Source organism: Ostrinia furnacalis, unplaced genomic scaffold (assembly GCF_004193835.3).
Source record: "Ostrinia furnacalis isolate ACB-3 unplaced genomic scaffold, ASM419383v2 OfSCF6417, whole genome shotgun sequence".
Classification (NCBI taxonomy): domain Eukaryota; kingdom Metazoa; phylum Arthropoda; class Insecta; order Lepidoptera; family Crambidae; genus Ostrinia; species Ostrinia furnacalis.
Window position 1 is genome coordinate 394,061 of NW_021136656.1, and position 17,549 is coordinate 411,609.

At 36.6% G+C, this 17,549-nt stretch overlaps 6 protein-coding genes across 15 annotated transcripts in view; 3 read left to right on the top strand and 3 right to left on the bottom strand.

The window, feature by feature from the left end:
- Positions 1-217: 217 nt before the first annotated feature.
- Positions 218-3,043, bottom strand: SrpRbeta (signal recognition particle receptor beta). The gene is made up of 5 exons (XM_028317717.1): positions 2,756-3,043; positions 2,401-2,570; positions 1,710-1,849; positions 813-944; positions 218-556 (listed from the first exon to the last, which is right to left on the bottom strand). Exons 1-5 carry the CDS (start codon positions 2,856-2,858, stop codon positions 346-348), a joined length of 756 nt encoding a protein of 251 aa, XP_028173518.1. The 5' UTR covers positions 2,859-3,043; the 3' UTR covers positions 218-345.
- Positions 3,044-3,317: 274 nt separating this feature from the next.
- Pnpo (pyridoxine 5'-phosphate oxidase) lies at positions 3,318-5,355 on the top strand. Its single transcript, XM_028317712.1, has 5 exons — positions 3,318-3,517; positions 3,763-3,919; positions 4,522-4,621; positions 4,728-4,987; positions 5,095-5,355. Exons 1-5 carry the CDS (start codon positions 3,430-3,432, stop codon positions 5,258-5,260), a joined length of 771 nt encoding a protein of 256 aa, XP_028173513.1. The 5' UTR covers positions 3,318-3,429; the 3' UTR covers positions 5,261-5,355.
- LOC114362346 (histidine protein methyltransferase 1 homolog) lies at positions 5,329-7,222 on the bottom strand. Of its 5 annotated transcripts, none has more exons than XM_028317709.1 (4): positions 7,061-7,222; positions 6,104-6,331; positions 5,838-6,004; positions 5,329-5,751 (listed from the first exon to the last, which is right to left on the bottom strand). In XM_028317709.1, exons 1-4 carry the CDS (start codon positions 7,083-7,085, stop codon positions 5,350-5,352), a joined length of 822 nt encoding a protein of 273 aa, XP_028173510.1. In that variant the 5' UTR covers positions 7,086-7,222; the 3' UTR covers positions 5,329-5,349. The 5 variants fall into 5 exon arrangements, with proteins under 5 accessions (XP_028173510.1, XP_028173509.1, XP_028173508.1 ...); XM_028317708.1 differs by lacking the exon at positions 7,061-7,222 and adding an exon at positions 6,780-7,027; XM_028317707.1 differs by lacking the exon at positions 7,061-7,222 and adding an exon at positions 6,571-6,739.
- A 232-nt stretch (positions 7,223-7,454) lies between these two features.
- Positions 7,455-11,042, top strand: REG (proteasome regulator gamma). 3 transcript variants are annotated; one of them, XM_028317713.1, is made up of 5 exons: positions 7,455-7,508; positions 8,118-8,255; positions 8,364-8,582; positions 8,975-9,190; positions 9,458-11,042. In XM_028317713.1, the coding sequence occupies exons 1-5, from the start codon at positions 7,470-7,472 to the stop codon at positions 9,599-9,601; spliced, it is 756 nt and encodes a 251-aa protein (XP_028173514.1). In that variant the 5' UTR covers positions 7,455-7,469; the 3' UTR covers positions 9,602-11,042. The 3 variants fall into 3 exon arrangements, with proteins under 3 accessions (XP_028173514.1, XP_028173515.1, XP_028173517.1); XM_028317714.1 differs by lacking the exon at positions 7,455-7,508 and adding an exon at positions 7,677-7,809; XM_028317716.1 differs by lacking the exon at positions 7,455-7,508 and adding an exon at positions 7,677-7,803.
- A 664-nt stretch (positions 11,043-11,706) lies between these two features.
- Positions 11,707-14,688, top strand: LOC114362344 (vicilin-like seed storage protein At2g18540). Its single transcript, XM_028317704.1, has 4 exons — positions 11,707-12,389; positions 12,481-12,730; positions 13,370-13,516; positions 14,423-14,688. The coding sequence occupies exons 1-4, from the start codon at positions 11,829-11,831 to the stop codon at positions 14,482-14,484; spliced, it is 1,020 nt and encodes a 339-aa protein (XP_028173505.1). The 5' UTR covers positions 11,707-11,828; the 3' UTR covers positions 14,485-14,688.
- Positions 14,689-14,892: 204 nt separating this feature from the next.
- The window catches only part of LOC114362343 (ankyrin repeat-containing protein At5g02620), a 34,449-nt gene continuing 31,792 nt past the window's right edge, over positions 14,893-17,549 (bottom strand). For 3 of the 4 annotated variants that reach the window (XM_028317701.1, XM_028317702.1, XM_028317703.1), the window contains 4 exons: positions 16,774-16,978; positions 16,294-16,445; positions 15,741-15,950; positions 14,893-15,231 (listed from right to left, as the gene is read on the bottom strand). In XM_028317701.1, coding sequence (XP_028173502.1) covers positions 15,052-15,231; positions 15,741-15,950; positions 16,294-16,445; positions 16,774-16,978 — 747 coding nt within the window. In that variant the 3' untranslated portion in view covers positions 14,893-15,051. Of the gene's footprint in view, positions 15,232-15,740; positions 15,951-16,293; positions 16,446-16,773; positions 16,979-17,549 lie in introns of those variants that run through there. The other variant, XR_003656668.1, reaches the window with a different exon arrangement.

Genomic DNA, 17,549 nt, shown 5'->3' on the forward strand with positions numbered 1-17,549 from the left:
TTACAAAAATAGTTTTTTAACTATTTTTGTAATTTGAGGCGGTTATCACACTGCGTCGCGCTCCGCCGCGGTCCGCGTGATTTCATATAAAAAATCCCGCGCGCGGACGCGTTGTCAGTGTGTTGTGCCGCGCGTGTTTTCTATACAAACTGAGGTACTTGCATACAATGATTAAATCTGTCGTCCCGCGTACCGCGGCGCAGTGTGATAATCGCCTAATAGTCAATAAGGTATCGCCAATAACACTCGACTAGGCCATGTTAGTTTTATTACGATGTTTGAGATCATCTAAATAAGTTGGTTATAATTTCAATAACATGGCTTGGTTACGAAAATGCATTGCATTTAGAGACAGTCGATCCATTCTTTCAGCATTTTTAAGTCAGCATAGTCGCGTTCATTACCAGTGTTCGCCGAACATTCAGCTACATCAACCTTGCAGTTCAGATGAGAGAACTGAAAATCTTTGCCTTGTTTGCCCAAAAATACAGCGGTGTTCGTCTCTGCTGGGTCTACTGATTTCAGTTGGTTTGACTTGGTTACACGCACCAGGTTTCTGTAACAAAACAAGCAAGCTGTTTAGTTTTATGTAAAGTAACATATTATTTACACCGCCTAGTTTAATCATGGTTAAAATAGCTACTAGAAAAATATTTGGAAAAATGACATAATAAATAACTTGAAAAAATCGAACTGCCTATGGCGGGAATTGAACCAACATTCCAACTGAGCTACTTAGAATTGGATAAACTTTCAAATTAGTTTGAGATGCAACTCTTGACACTAAAAAATTAAATAAGTAAATGACATACATTTCCTTTTCCAATAAGCCCTTGATGACCTGGCTGCCTTTAGCAAGAGGCTGGTCCTGTTTGTTGCAGAGGATCAATAGCGGCGGATTGTAAAGTTGCACGATTGGGTCAGCAAGGATTGTGTACAAATACCTGGAAAAAGATTGATTTAACACTTGAAACGCAAATTAGAATTTTTAGAAATAAGTAGAATAAGAATGGGCCAATGTAAGTTTCATATTTAGTTTGAAATACACTCGACGTCAAATAAATCGCACCTCCCGCGACAAGCATTTTCAAACGTATGCATCCCCACTTCCCACCAATATTGGTACCATTTAAAAGCCTAGTTCTAACCTTCATTTCATTAAAGGAAAGGTTTTTACCCCAAAAATGTGTCTTTAGAAGGATCCAGAGTCACTTCTTCAAAAAATAGGTAGTTACGCTAGAGCCAACTTTTATGGCTATAAGACTGTTAATTGCTATCCATCTGTTAAAGAGGACAAGTGAAATCATTATTTGGTTTTATATTAATAAAAATTGGTCTAATTGATCCCATAGGTGGGCCCAAAGTGAGGTATTTTTTCAAGTCACATTTATGGTATATGTTATTCATTTATTAAGAAATTAAATGTGTTTTTCTTTAAGGATATTTATTGGGCTTTCAAATAACACCAATATTGTTGGGGCACCATGATTGTGTCAGGAGAAAATCGTTAAAGTTTGCGTCGCGGAAGGTGCGGTTTATTTGATGTTGAGTGTATTAGTAACTTAAAACTGCATTTCATATTTTTGATTTAACAGTTTTGGACAGTTAATTTAACACTTTTATTAAATATAAATTTTAGTCCAATTGTTGATCCTAAATTGTACAGAAGTATTAAAAAGATAATATATTAAAATAATTTAAATACATACTCAGCAGCATCCCTAATTTCTTTCTGTATAGTAACCGAGTCAACTACGAAGACGATGCCCTTTGCTTTGTTTTTGTATTGATCGAAGAATTTATTCCTCAGCCTCTCTTGTCCAGGCAAGTCCACAAGAAGCATTGAATGCTGTAAAATATAAATTAACATAATCAATTTAGGTACTAATAAAAAATGTAAGACATTGAAAATTCTAATGGCTGGTTCACTCGTCATGTCTGTGAACAGGCGCTGCTTTCGGGGACTGGTCAATCCAAGTTATTCCAACTTATGTATGCGAGTCATTTCTACTGGTATTTGAGTGTGTAATCTGTAAGTCTAGATATTAGCACGTCACTACCTTGTTTAATATGCCACGCAATTTTGTATACCCATTCTTATAAGATACACTATACAAGAATGCATGGTAAATTCAGTGAACTGCTCCTGAATCGAATGTACCTACTACTGCTATTTCTATTTATTTATATTAACCGACAGACAGTGGTGACTGAGTTTGTTGCGGCGCTTCTTCTCAGCACTTGCCAAATGTTGGTCTCGAAGCGCTGGTAGGGTAAAAAGATTATGAGACATGTAGAGGCTCCTTAAGAGCAAAATGACGATTTGTAAGAACTATTTATTAGTCTAAACAAATAAAGAAATTTTGACTTTGACTTTGACTTAATTAAAATCAAGCTTACAGGGAGGGCCGGTGTCAAATACTCTTCTGTGTTTTCGCACATTGATGTGAATGTTTGCCTATACTGTGTATAAGCAAGTCTAACATAAATCAATGTTTTCCCGGAATCTGAGAGACCCGTCAGTAGAATGCATCTTCGAGGATATCGTTTATTATAGAGCCACCAGCAAACTAGAACAAGTTGAAAAATTAACACATGAAAACCAGACCAATATTGAAATAAGTACGACTATATTCTATTACAGGACTACTGTCTACATAGCTAGCTACAGTCTACATGACTGGAATGGTTACTTAAAAATAATGTAATGTTGTCCAAAAATGTTTTTAATCTTAAAGTGAATTATTGTACTTACACGCGGTTAAAGCAACAAGGAATAAACCAACAAAGGTTAAGAAGTCTATATTTTTCATTACATCGGCAGTATGCATCCTCTCTTTTAATACTTCTGGATCCATGGTTATGTTAAAGATTTACAAATTATTTCAATAAACTTTTGACGTTGTGGGCTTTCCACACTCGTTCGTTTCGTTCAGTTTCGTTGTCACACACGTCACGTCACGTCACAAACTCACACTTGTCACAACAACAACCACAACCAACAACCACCATCAGTGAATTTTATTCGATCGATCGATTTCACGATTTCAGCAGTCAAAAATAAAAGTGTCATGTCACTATTGTAATTTATTTATTTCGGTGGCAATACTTGTTGAAAAGTGAAGAATCCTCAAAATCTATAAAATTGTTTATAATAATTTTATTAGTGTGATAAAAATACTGTTGATATTTTATTTAAAACTGAGGTTATTGTGAATAAAGAGACTTAAAAATAAAAACTCAAATAAGTGGGATAATTGAATGTTCAATTGAACTCGTGCGTACATCCCTATCACTGAAGAAAACATCTCACATTCATTGATCAATTTCGTCAGTGTTTTGATATGCATAGAACGTGAATTTGTAGATAGTTCTTCAATTATTTTTCCAGTAAGAGTATTTTAATTATATTTTTACAAGTGTTAACATATGGGATTAAACCGTTTCATATTTTTATTTACGAATCTGAGGAGTTCCAACTTCAACTTATATCACAAAATGAGTATCGACATTGGAGGTATGTAATTCAAAAATATTTCATTGGTATTTTAATACTTGAGCACTTAACTAAATTTCCTTTATAGGAGTTAAATAAATTACATTTAATATGAAAGGTTATAAGGAATATTATTTTCTTGATAGTAATTTCAGCCATAAAATATAAATAAAATAAAATAAATATACTTTAATTGTACATGTTATGTCTTAGTTTTTAAAGTTACGCAATAAGTTTAACGTTATGTGTTTTAACCTTTGTTTTAGGTATGAGAATTAGGTATAAGGATAAAAATGAAACCTTTTTGGAAAAACATTTAGTTGCCAAAGAACCATTCGGGCAGTTTAAAGCCTGGTTTGAAGAAGCTTGTGGTCGTAAAGAGATTCTTGAACCTAATGCTATGTGCCTGGCAACAGCTACAAGGTATGTCAAGGATCCAGGAAAATGTTTTAAGTTATACTTGAATAGCAAATAAAATAAGTAAATAACTACACACACCNTTATAACAAACACATGAAAATATTAGATAAGATTATAATGGTTCGGTTTACAGTCTCTTATCAGCAGTTAATAGTAGGTATTACATTGTTCTCATTACATAATTTAGTCAACTCACAGTCTTACAATAGTTGTCTAATCTGAACTCAGTACAATCCTCACAACTAATTTAGCATCACGTTTTCCTCAATTAATTAACTTACTGGTAAGTAATTAATTAATAGTCCTTCATTGGTAACGTTTAGGTTCGTTCGTTCGAATGACGTTCACTGCTAGACAAAAGCCTCCCTTATAGACTTCCACAAAGACCGGTCCTGCGCAACCCGCACCCAGGCACCTCCCGTGACCTTCACCAGATCGTCGGTCCTGAAGTAAAATTTTCGTATTTTTGCCTGAGTGTGGTGGATGGGTGACTTTATTTTTTATATCTTGATTGAGCTTTTAGTGTGGGATCAAGATGTTTGTTCTCTATTTAAACTTTAAGCTGAACCTACCTTAAATATTAACTTCTATTTCTATTTTTGTAGAGATGGATACCCTTCGGCACGCTTTGTTTTATGTAAAGGTTATGGCAAAGATGGATTTAAGTTTTTTACCAATCATGGCAGTAGAAAAGCCAAAGAAATGGTAAATACTAGTTTTATCTACTGACATTATAAATAATTTATATTAATACCAGTTGATATTTATATTTTTGAGATAAGGTAGATACACTAATTAATTGTTTTTCCAGAGTGATAATCCAAATGTTGCGGCTACATTTTATTGGGAAATCCTGAATAGATCTGTAAGAATCGAGGGCCATATTGAAAAGCTTCCTGAAGAGGAATCTACAAAATACTTCCATTCAAGACCTGTACCCAGTCAAATAGCAGCATGTGCAAGCTACCAAAGTACACCTATAGAATCCAGAGATATTCTATGTGAACGTGAAGCTGTGTTGGAAGCAGAATACATGATACCTGGAAAAGAAGTTCCGAAACCTGAATTTTGGTGACATATTTAATTTAATGAAATAACAGTATAATTTTGTTTTGATATTTTTTATAGTTATTATAAATGTTGTATAATTTTTATATATTTCCAACTTTATTTTCTAGGGGCGGATACATAATAATACCACGAGCTGTGGAGTTTTGGCAAGGTCAGCGAGATCGCTTGCATGACAGAATAAAATTCAGAAAGCTTCGGGACGGAGAAAATGTAGATGGAAAACTACTGCATCAAGGCGACGAGGGATGGGTTTACGAAAGGTTGTCTCCTTAAATCACATATTATATTAAGATCGATTTAAACACGGGTAAATGTCTTCCATTCAAATAAGTACACAATTATTTTAGTTAATAAATGGTTTATTATAATTTTCGCGTTATTTTTAATATTTCTCTCTGAATGCCATGAGTGTTTTTCCAACAGACTTCACAATCAAGAGATTTATTACTATTGATTGAACTTTCAAATTGCCTTATGCCACCTCCTACACCAAAATAACATGTCTTTGCAGCTACATAAACAACACCATCCTCCTTAAGTCTCTTTATGAATAGATTTATTAGTTTTTCATAGTTATCTTCATTATAAATCGTCTCTGAAGTAAGAATAATGTCAAACTTGTCATCATCACCAAGTTTCTTATTAAAAGAACTCCAATCGCCCGAAAAGAAGTTACATTTCTTCAATTCTTGTTCCCATGCATCTTCGTCTTCGATATTCAAAATAACATTAGGTATTGTGACATATTCCAAGACTTCTCTATTCTGTAATAGTTAAGACCATTTTAATAACATTAATAATATTAGTAACAATAAAATTTTATTTATTTATCTATCATTATGATACTTACATAATCTTGGAATGTTACTTTTGATCCTTTTAGAAAGGAGTATATACCCAATATACCAGCCCCACATCCCAGGTCCAAAACCTTCTTGTCTCTCAATATAATTTTACTTTCATTGTCTGCTAAATACTCAAGCATGTCTTTTGTACACTCCCAAATTTTAAGGCCACCTAAAATGTAATGTACTTATTATGTAGGTATGTACTAATTACTATAACATGTAAAACACACGATAAAATCACTAAAGCCAACACTATTAAGTATCATACCTTCGTATATACCAGTTACCAGATCGCTATTTTCTTCTTCTGCTAGTTTTGAAGCGTTTTCCAAACTCATGTTAGCTATAGCTTCATTTACATTTACATGACCGATCTCTATGTCTCCACAAGTAAACATGTTAGCATGTTTCACCATTTCATCAAAATCCTTGAGTTGTTTAGATGGCATAACTTCTTCACACTCCTGCCATTTAATATTATCTTCTTTTTTTTCAACTAATGTAAAAAATAAGTAACATTATTACGTCATCAAGCTAAACCAAGTGATATCTTAAACAGTTGTATATAAGTGCGAATTTGCTATAAAAATAAGACTAAGTGTTATTATGAAAGTACCTAAATTATTCACATTTAAGTAGGTAATTTAAATCATATTATTAATAAATAATTTCACCTTCTTACTTGGATAGGTAGGTAATTTAGAGTCGGTTTATCAATAAAATCTATATGCTTACAATTCACACTCTGTAAGAAACTTCTTAAATGACAATTACATTTAATAATTTTAAGAGTTAGGTTTGTTGACAATAAAACAGATGCGAGCCGGGACATTTTTAAAACCACTGCCACTGCACTGATGCACTCGCATTTGTTTCATTCAGCGTTTTTTTTTGTATGAGTAGGTAAGTAGGTAATTAGTTTTTATAAAAATGATATTTTTTACCTTTTTCATCGTCGACGTCTGCGTCACCAACAAAATTAAATCGGAATGACATATTATTAACCTATCTATTACATTAAAAAAGTATGTGTTGGAAATTGTTTTTTTTAGAATTAACTTATATAATTTAATTCAAGTTCCTAAATAAATTAAGAATAACGATGGCTAGAGGGCTACGATAGCAGTAACATTTGCTTACTGACTGCTTTAAAAAAAATGTGCTTTACTAAAATAAAATAATACGAATTCGAATAAAGTAATTCTTATGGCCTTACNAGCCTTAACAATAAGATCGATTATTCTAAACATTGTAGATCAGCTGGAATAAGAAACACACAAACTTGACACTTAAGTGTCAAATCTGACATTGAAAACCAAGGGCCGCTCATAAAATAATAATTCAATTGAACATTCAATTGATTAACTTTAAGTTAAAAGGTAATTAATTGTGATGTGTAATTAATTGGTAAGAGTTGGTAAGTAACTTTATTAATCTAAGTAAGTAACTAAGTCGGCGTCTCTGTTTATAATATTATATTTCTTTAATTAATTCGGCGCGAAAAAAGTCCTTTTCTTCTATCTCCGGTTGGTCGTCGGAAAAGTACAAAAAGAATGAAAAATTAAAAAGTAAAACGACATTATGTTGTCAAAATACGACGGAAAACGGGGCTAATGAAATAAATTATTCTTAAAATGGCATCTGACTCCAGTTTAGAGGAGACGTTGGTTAAGGTAAATTATTTTGTTTGAATTAGATTTTACTTACGAAAATGATAAAGGAACGCGTTTTTTTCGATTACACATTTCTTTCTCAATCTACGACTCATTCGTTTTAATGACATTCGTTCATTCACATAACCGTTCCATTGATGTTCATTCACTCATTCGCACACGAGTTGTTGGGACTGTTGGGAGTCGCGAATTTATGTGAAACGTTTGTCATTTCTCCAGAAATCAATTAATTCGGTTTATAATAATTAAAGTATAGTAATTAATCTCTAAAACAATGACAGACGTTGCGTTAAAGGTAAAAGTGTGTATTATTCTTCTACCTACTTACAATTTTTACTTTGTTTGACGTAGTATGTAACGTATGATGATTAGTGTGCTTGACCTTAGATTTTTCTGTTGTATTACAATGAATTAGTATTTAATAGTCTAGTGTTTCATGTTTCATAAAATTTTTGATTGTTCTATGGGATAAACATGCCTATTATTGACTCGGCAACAATATAATTTGGCCATGGTCAACATAACCTCAATAGCGGCCATGGGGATAATGGTTTCCGATAATGATTCAGATATTATTTCACCATAATTGTTGCATGTGCATTATTTCAGGTCCAAGAATACAAAGACTCTCTGAAGCAGAAGGCTGAACATTTAATAATCAAAGGATTTCCAGAAAAAATAGTGAAATTGAATGAATTACTAGAGAAATCAAATTTCCAAAGCCGCGACTTGGCTGATGTGCATCAGGTACCTACTTACTAAAGATTACTTTAACAATAATCATAATTGTGTTGTTCATATACTTGATATTAATGTTTATATTTATGAGAATGAGAAACAAACCTCTGTTTTCAGGATTTAAACATTCCAGTTCCGCCTCCTGCTTCTTCAGCTAATGAACCAAATGCTAAGCGCCCACGAGTGGACTCCTCCGAAGTGTCCAGCAACACTACTGTAGAAGGCACACGGGTGTACTCCCTGCCCAACGGCACAGTTCCGTGCAACAAACCACTCAGTGACCTCATACATCTTGTCAAGCCTCACATCAGAGAACTTGTTGAAGATTCTAATCTAGTTAGTACATGATTTTTGTTTCAAGAAATGTGGTGTCCTCTCTAATAGACTGATCAACTGTTAAATCTAAATATATTAGGATAAATATACCATTGGAGATTTTGTATCTCATTACTTTGCAATCTAAGATATCTTGCTAAAATCCTATCCAGTTCCCTTTTGCTATTGGTGTGGTGTTCAGCATTACGATTTGTTTACTATTTTAGGGTTATAGTTTGTTATAATGGTGCTCAATCAATTTTATAGGGATTATAAAGCCATTTTGGTGCTATGGGCCACAAAATACTACTATTTAACAATGAAAAGGAGACTGCCATGTTTTCAACTATTGAAGAGGGAAGTCCAGAATTTATTGACCCTCACTAACATTATTGCTTTTTCAAATTTTGCAGCTGAAAATGTGGATCTCCTTCATGATTCCCAAAATTGAAGACGGAAACAACTTTGGTGTATCAATACAAGAGGACACACTCGCAGAGATTCAGTCGGTGGAGTCAGAGGCGGCTGCATTTTTTGACCAAATCTCAAGATATTTTATTTCAAGAGCAAAGATTTTGTCGAAGGTTGCCAAATACCCACATATTGACGATTACAGGAGAGCAGTCAGAGTAAGTATTTTATTTTTTAAATAAAGATCCAAACCATCAAAATATAAATCACAATCATCAAGTCCTAAATGATGTAATAAAATAATCTTACATCTGTAATTACATACTTTTTTGCATAGTGCCAGAATTTTAACCAGTTGAATAACAAATTGTGGGGTCTGGCTATATTATCCTGTAGGGACATTCAGATTAAACATTTACTTACTATTGACTCTTATGTTAAGATATTAATTCATCAATTTTTACAAGATTAAAATGTTTTTCTAGGAATTGGACGAAAAAGAGTATCTTTCACTATGGCTGGTGATGTGCGAGATCCGCAACCGCTACTGCTCACTTCACGACATTGTCATCAAAAACCTCGAGAAGATCAAGAAGCCGCGTTCGTCTAACGCCGAATCACTATACTAGGCCTCCTCTATCGCAATTAGTATTTTAGTCACATGCAGTTGTAAGAATAATTCCTCGTGGACTTAAGAGTAATTGATGCTATCGCGTTCCATTTTTATTCACTAAATGAGATAGCTAGCTGTTTTTTTACTTTCGACTTTTGCATTGGATTTTGTAACTCAAATTGTACTTAGGTGCTAAATATCTTGACTATAGTTATTGTCTGATGTTTCAATTCAACATCATCACTTATCACATACCTCTTATTCTCCAATAAGAAATAATCTAATTGGCCTGTATTCTCTATCAGCTTGTCTCAAGGGTGTGCCACAAAATAAACGGTACAGAAGTAAAGCTTCATAAAAAATTTACAATTGCCTACTTGATCTTACACATAAAACATCGCTCATGGACACAAAGTACTGGAACCGGTCGGAGCAGTTCTGTTTCACAGACGACACGACACGCGCTATGTAACATTTTTTGTGAATGATAGGGCACCAAAAATTTACTTATTCTAATTATTCTGCTTCTTTAAATTCAGCTTTGAATAGTGAATCGTTTTTCATACTTCCAGTTCATGCCTAAACAAGAGTTGACCTAGCGCGACCGTCGATAAAAAAAGGACGCACAAGCTTTACTTCTCTCCTTTTTGTGGCATTTATGCCCGTTTTTACCATCAATTCCTAATTTTTAGTGAGCCCTATGGAAAAAAAAATCATATTATGTGTTTTACTATAGGCATCACTTAAAAGTTAGGGATTGAAGGTGAAAACGGGCATTAGGCTACTATAGGCTATTAGGCAGTGACATGTTTTCTTGATAAAAATCAATAAAATTTGTAAGTAACCCTCTCGTGGGTAGCTCTGCTGAGTGCTATACCTCAGTCTCAGTATTTGCCAGTGCAGTTTTCTAATGGAGAAACATTTAAGTAAATTTAATTTTATCAATGCCTTACGCCTTTAAATTTGTAAATAAGAAGCTTTACCCAGTAGGCCTTTACTTCATCTGGTGAATAAGAATGGAACATTTTGTCATGTAGTGCTTATAGCAAGGTGATAGGATGACAACATATTAACGATATCATGAGACTGACTGTTAGGATTAAAATTTGTACATGGTCAGCCAATTTGTGGTTACCACAGGTCTTAACTTTGTTTTGTGTTGACGAATGAACTTCTTTTATCTGATCAGAATGCGACTAGTGCTAGGTCAACTTGCTATAACACTACATTTTTTTTCTATGACAGTGATTCCAAAACTTCTCATAATTAGATCTTAATTTAAGGGCATACTATATTGGCATATTCTTATTAGATACTTAATGCAGTTCCCTTTAAGATTAATGAATGGACCTAATTTATTTCNTTTATTTCTAGAAAATTTCAGTTATAAAGTGCCTGTAAAGATCGAGGTTGACGATTCCCATCTACTTTAAAAGTGATATTGATTGGCTGTTAGTCAACATTTATTTAAATATGTACCCTATGTCAATAACGTTAAAATACATTTTTATGAATGTGTAATTTATGTCTTTTATTTCACTGTTCAAAACTTTCTACTTAAAGGGAGAACTTTGTCTTTTTATGTACCTACTGAAGATTCAGAAAAGTAGGCATCTAAATTGGCGATCGATGCTTGTTTTAAAAGGTTACAATCTTTTCGTATAGTGCTGCTGGTGCTATAGGCGTATTTTTGTAACGACGAATTTGTAACAAAAATACGCCTCCAGCACCACTGCTATCCAGTATGTACTATTACATTACATTCGTGTATGTGGAATTCATACAGGAAATCTTTACGATTTGTGAGATACTGTAAGCGACATTGTAAACGACTTCATGCGTTAGGGTCATCTACGAATTTTCGGGCCATAAATTATTTTATTGTGGCCCATTTTCACAGAGCGCGCCGGGTTGGTTCCATTTGGCGCCGGGTTCGTTCCATTTGGCCATAAACTGCCGCTCGGGATAGGCGCCCCGGTTTGCCCCCCTAGAGTCGTGCCTCTGTGACGTCATGAAAGACATATTTGGCGTGTTTTTGGCTACGATAAAATCTAACTGGCCGCAAAGAAAATTGTTCGAAATCGTAACGAAATTGACATGACATTCTTTGAGTAAGATAATTTGACAGCCGTTAAGCTTTCACTCATATATTTTTTACATTTATTTTAGCATTGATATTGTAGCGTATATAGCTGAGAATTTGTTTGGTTGCTTTTACTTAGTTATGGAAATATTTTAAAGAAATGGCGAGCCACTTCGACAGGGGAAACTTTGGAGATAGCGCACGGAACAAGCCCGAATGGGATTTGCTGACTAAAAATTCTAATCATGTATTTGACGGAGCAGGCGAAAATGTTCAGTATCATAGTGATTCAGAGTCCTTGGGCTCCAGGAAGAGCAAGACCAGGTACATCAATCCGGCGATTTACATTGAGACAGTCGAGGCGACACATTCGGTGACGTCACTGCAGACAGATTCTTGCATCGATGACGTGACACCACACCCACACAGTAGCTACCGGAGCAATTCTACTCCGTTTCTGAGCGGACGCGATAGCGATTCATCGGGTAGCGTCAAAAGGAAGTCGTGCCGTTTGACAGAAAACATCAAAATTAATAACGATCATAATGCGGAAGAGGAGACTCCTCGCTACAGTCGTACTTATCGCGAGGACGGAGCTGACACGTTCAGGTTATCGGTTGCATCGATCTCTACCACCACGACGGCTAAGGAGGAGCGCGAGCGAAATGAGAAAAAGAAGCAGGACGCTTTCAAGCAGTGGTTAGCGCGGAAAGAACAAGAGGTGAGTAGGACAGTTTCAAGTGTCATAATTTATTTAATAATTTATCTCTCGTGTAATTTCACTAAATCTTATTCTCAATCTGTGTGCTCAGAAAAAAGACAAGCTACGACAGGAGAAGATGAAGCAGCAAACGGCACCGGTGACGTCACAGCAGCAGCGCGAAGAATCTTTCCGGCGCTGGATGGAGCGCAAGCGCGCGCAGATGGAGCGCCGGCGCGCCGACGAGATCATGCGCCAGTACCGGGACAACGAGCGGCTGGAGCGAGAGCGAGCTAAACGCGAGAGGGAGAAGGAAGAGAAGCTCAACGACTGGATCAGGAAGAAGGAGGAGGAGATAAAATGTGAGTAGGTCTAGTCTTCCTATTATCTATACTTATAATAAATCTGTAGAGAGGTCAATTCTGTACATGAAAGATATTTGCAAAATAACTATCAGGGGGTGATTAGTGATCGATACTGATGTCAAAAATGCAATCAGTAAATTTTTTGTCTGTCTGTCTGTCTGTCCGTCTGTATGTTCCTCTATAGAAACAAAAACTACTCGACGGATTTTAACGAAACTTGGTACAATTATTCTTCATACTCCTGGGCAGGTTATAGTATACTTAGGAATTCCGACGGGAACAGGAATTAGCGGGAAAATCCTTTTGTATGAAAAGTCTAAACCACTTAAGTCAGACGCTTGAAATTTGGCATGTAGGTACCTTTGTAAACTTAAAGATTAGTTACAACAAGGAATTCCCGAAATTCCCACGGGATCGGGAATTAGCGGGAAAGACATTTGTATGAAAAAATCTAAACCGCGTAAGATAGATGAAGGGGGTAAAACGGGATCCACGCGTACGAAGTCGCGGGCGGCCGCTAGTCCTACCTAAGTCTCTATTAATCGTCGGGCAAGTTATTTCTCGTTTGCAAAATCTCCTACTAACATTCAGTGAAAACCTTTGGATTGTATTAATGAAATATTTGTTTATCCATAGCGATGAAGACCCGCGAAGAGCGCCGAGCGGCGCGACAGGCGATCGAGGAAGAGCGCCGTCGGTCGAAGGGCGAGCGCGCGTACCGCGACTGGCTGCGGACTAGCAAGAACAAGCCGCTGCCCGTGCCCCTCAACCAGGGCGAGCTCAGTAAGTTCTTTATGAGAACTTTGTATGAGAGACAGGAGTCTTTAGCAGTTGAGGAGGAGCGGTGCAGTGGTGGACGTAGGGCCAGCGCGCGTACCGTGTCTGGCTGCGTCCTCGTGGTAAATACTATGCTTGTGTTACAAGTGGGTTCACACCACAATATTTAGCCGAGCGGCGCGCGGCGGCGGGGTTCGAACCCGCGCCGCATTCTTCGGATCACGGTGGTGGTCAGTGGACCACGTAGACCCCTTCACCGTTCGGCTATCGTGACTGTTCTACTTTTGGACCTAACCCATAGAATAAAGTACAAATTCCATACAGGACTAGGGTTGCCAGGTCCAAAATCACAAAAGCCGGACTTTGTGCTTGATTTGGCCGGACATTTTACCCTAAAAGCCGGACATGATGTGTGCAATAAGTGTCAGCTAGTGAGTACTTTCAGCATCGGTTGCTAACCAACATCCTGATGCGTGCGCTTCATATGACTCTGTGGCTCGACTTTCGCCTGGCGCGGCAACCAAATAAAAAGCCTAACAAAAGCCGGACAGGCCGGACAAGGCAATATTTGGCCGGACAAGTCCCTAAAAAGCCAAACATGTCCGGCTAAAGCCGGACGCCTGGCAACCCTATACAGGACTAACAATGAAGCGTTACTTTTCATAAAACCCATTAGATAGGATCTAATTATAGCTTCGGATATCATGGAAATAAATCTGTGATAAATCGTAGCACTAACTGAGGTTTAAAATATTTTAATTGCATTGCATGACGCTTGTCGTGTCTGATAATTATGTTCAATGCAGATATTTTATAGGCAACGCGATATAATCTTTAATGCTAAGTTTTATTTACGTTGATGTACTTATACATCCGATTTTTTTCTGATGCCTTTTATTTCGTTGGTACCAGGTATGCGGGGATCGGTGTCACAGATGTACATAAACCCAATCCCATGGCAGTCTCCCACTTGACGTTTTAGAAGATTCTCCAACGTCTATGGGGACAAACTTATACAAATCCATAATTTTTCAATTTCGGTAATACCTACGTATATTTTTTATGTTTAAATTCCTACCATGTTGTATGATATCGCTGTTATTTCTCGGCAGTTACGTGTATTTTAGATTAAATTTTCATTTTTAGATTAACGTTTTGTTGTAGTTCAATTTATTATTATCACGGTTGTTATTAGGATATGAACGTGTTTAGACAAAATAAAACAGACTGTTTTAACTTTAACTGATTTTTTATTTCTAAATCTAGAATAAATTTTCTTTAACAGGGTCCCGTCAAGTATAAAGTCGAATAATACGTTAGAAAATTCACAAATACTACGTTTAAACATTCGGCACACGAGATCTAAAGTTTCAATTTTACACCAAAATAAAATTATATTGCAATAAGTGCGTAAAAAGCGTTTTCTAGTCATTCATCGCTATCCATTCATCCAGAGCAAAATTTCTGATTTTTTTTTGTTTTCTAAGGGTGCTGAATTGTTACACTATGGCTGCATAGAGATGTCGATCTTATCATTTCTTTCAGTAAGCTTCCTCCTCTTCCTTGAGCCGTAGTATGTCGGATTTGTTCATAAAGTAGTACGTGGGCTGACGCCCCTTCAGGTCTTTCAGGACACGCTTGGCCCCTGCCCGTATTAGTACTCTGCTCAGTGACTCTATCTTCTCTACTCCCATCGCGTAATGTAGTGGTGTGCGTTCCAACTGGAATTAAGAAAATGTTGGTTGAGTTTCGTCACGTTTCGTAACCTAATTGAACCCAATTCCATTCATAAATAATTTTTATAAGGTGACCTGAAATTATGACTATTGATAACAAAGTTTTTCAGTATTTAGTTGCGGCGTTTTAACTTTTCTGAATATAGGATCCACTGTATTCTAATTTGGAAATTCTAAGTAATTTTCGATGTATTTTTGGGCCTATAATTATAATCGCTTACACCCACGCCATTATCAATCACGCCCAAACAGCATTAATGACACCCTCGAGCCACGCCCTACCACGCATTACCAGTGTGCTTTGTAACTGATTTGGTACTGATTACCGAACTTCACCATCACGTTACCGGCGTGTAAATGGTTGCTTTTAAAGATAAAGTGGATATCAAAACTAATAAAAAACTCGTATCTAATATTGCTTATTTCCCTGGCTTTATGGCTTATTTCCCTAAAACTATATAAGACTCTTCATTAGTATTAAAGCAAAGACTCACATTGTCCCCTATCCTCAGCAATTCTGGGAAGGATTGCGCCAAGTAAGCCACGATATCCTCGTGCTGCGCCAGCACGGCTATGTGCATTGCTGTTCTGCCGAAGGTGTTCTGTCCCCTAGCGAGGGTCCTGCCACCCTCAGCCGAGAGCAGTTCCTCGACAGCCGACAGGTCGCCTCGTCTGATCGCTCCGTGAAGGGACTCCCGTGATTCCTTGAGATAATAAACAACGGCGAATAAAATAATATTGTACAAGGCAGGTGAAGGCATTGACCACTGAGGCAGCAAATGGTTCGGCGAAATTCGTATCGCCTAATAGACAATGATTGTTGCCATTGAGATGGTACTGCGTCGTGGGCTACCCGCAGTTTATTAGATACAATAAAAACATCACCCTTATTTTTTGAGCAGTTGTTGGGTAAAAAGTAGTATACCAAATTTTATCAAAATCTATCAAGCCGTTCTTGAGTTATAAATGGTGTAACTAACTACGGCTGAGATGATGATGACGTTGAGCTAACACCACTTTGTTTTATGTAAGTATAAAAACATTTACCTCGAAGGTAGGTATCGAAGCAAGCAGACTTCCCATTTCAGTGTCACGCCGTTGAGTGATTACTTCCATTATTGGCATCCCTTCCTCGTCCACTACATCCAAAATGTGGTCGTATCCTTCCAATAAAAGCTCCATTATTTTCTCTTTGTTCCCTGAAAAAAAGTAGTTATAAAATAGAGTAGGGTCTGAATGTTTAATAGGTACTTTTTCTTTGTACTGGCTGAGAGACCGTCAGGTGTCTATGAAAAATTACTGAAACGCCTGAAGTTGAATATGTACTATGTTATCGATTTGTATTTCTCAAGAAACACTTATTATTTATTTATGCGAAGAAAACGATGATTATTTTCAGTCGAAAGATATATTTGAGGGAGCATCCCCCCACTCTGAAATCGACGGTGCCTGCACTTGCCCATTAGTTTTTATGAAATCTAGTTAGGACTTAAATTTAGTAAGGGTTGTCACAAGCTCTCGACTTACCCCTGGCGGCCAAGTGGACGACCCACCTATCTATCTCAGCCGTGTTTTCTGGCACATTAGCCTGAATAGACACGTCTCTTGCTGTTCGGTACAACTCGTCCCTGTAGCCCAAACTGACGTCCGATTCTTGGAGAAGTTGGAATAAGGCGTTCCTGGTATGCGTTCTTGCAGCTGCGAAGTGCAGCATCGACTGTCCATGCTCGTCCTGCAAAAATAAAAAACTGTTGTACCTACCTACTTACTGCCTAGTTCAAGACTCCGAATATTTCCCCGATTTTTAATACACTGCTTCCAAAATTTTAACTTTTAATATTAAGAGCCATTTTACATTTTCGTGCGAATTTCTAAGATTTTGGAAGCATGAATTACTATCTTAAGCAACACCCAGAGATTATTTAATAACTGCGAAAGATAGGTCAATCCTTGTTGTTGACCATTAATGAAACGGATTTACTAAAACTCTTTTGCTTAATTCACAGTGCCCCATCTCCCACAACCATTTTANTGTTGTTTCACTTCCTTGATTCCCGAAATTTTCAGTGCCGCCCTCGTATATATTACAGTGCGTTTATTAGTCGTTTATTTATATATGGATTGTGTAAGTATACGTATAATTATTTATTTTTTTTCCTGTAAAAAAATTTGCTAAATTTGCCGCCCCTCTAAATCTGCCGCCCTAGGCACTGGCCTACTTGGCCTATTGGTAAATCCGCCACTGTCTTAATGCCTTTTTCCTGTAATGCGGATTTCGGCACGCATGCGGATGGCAAGCAGAA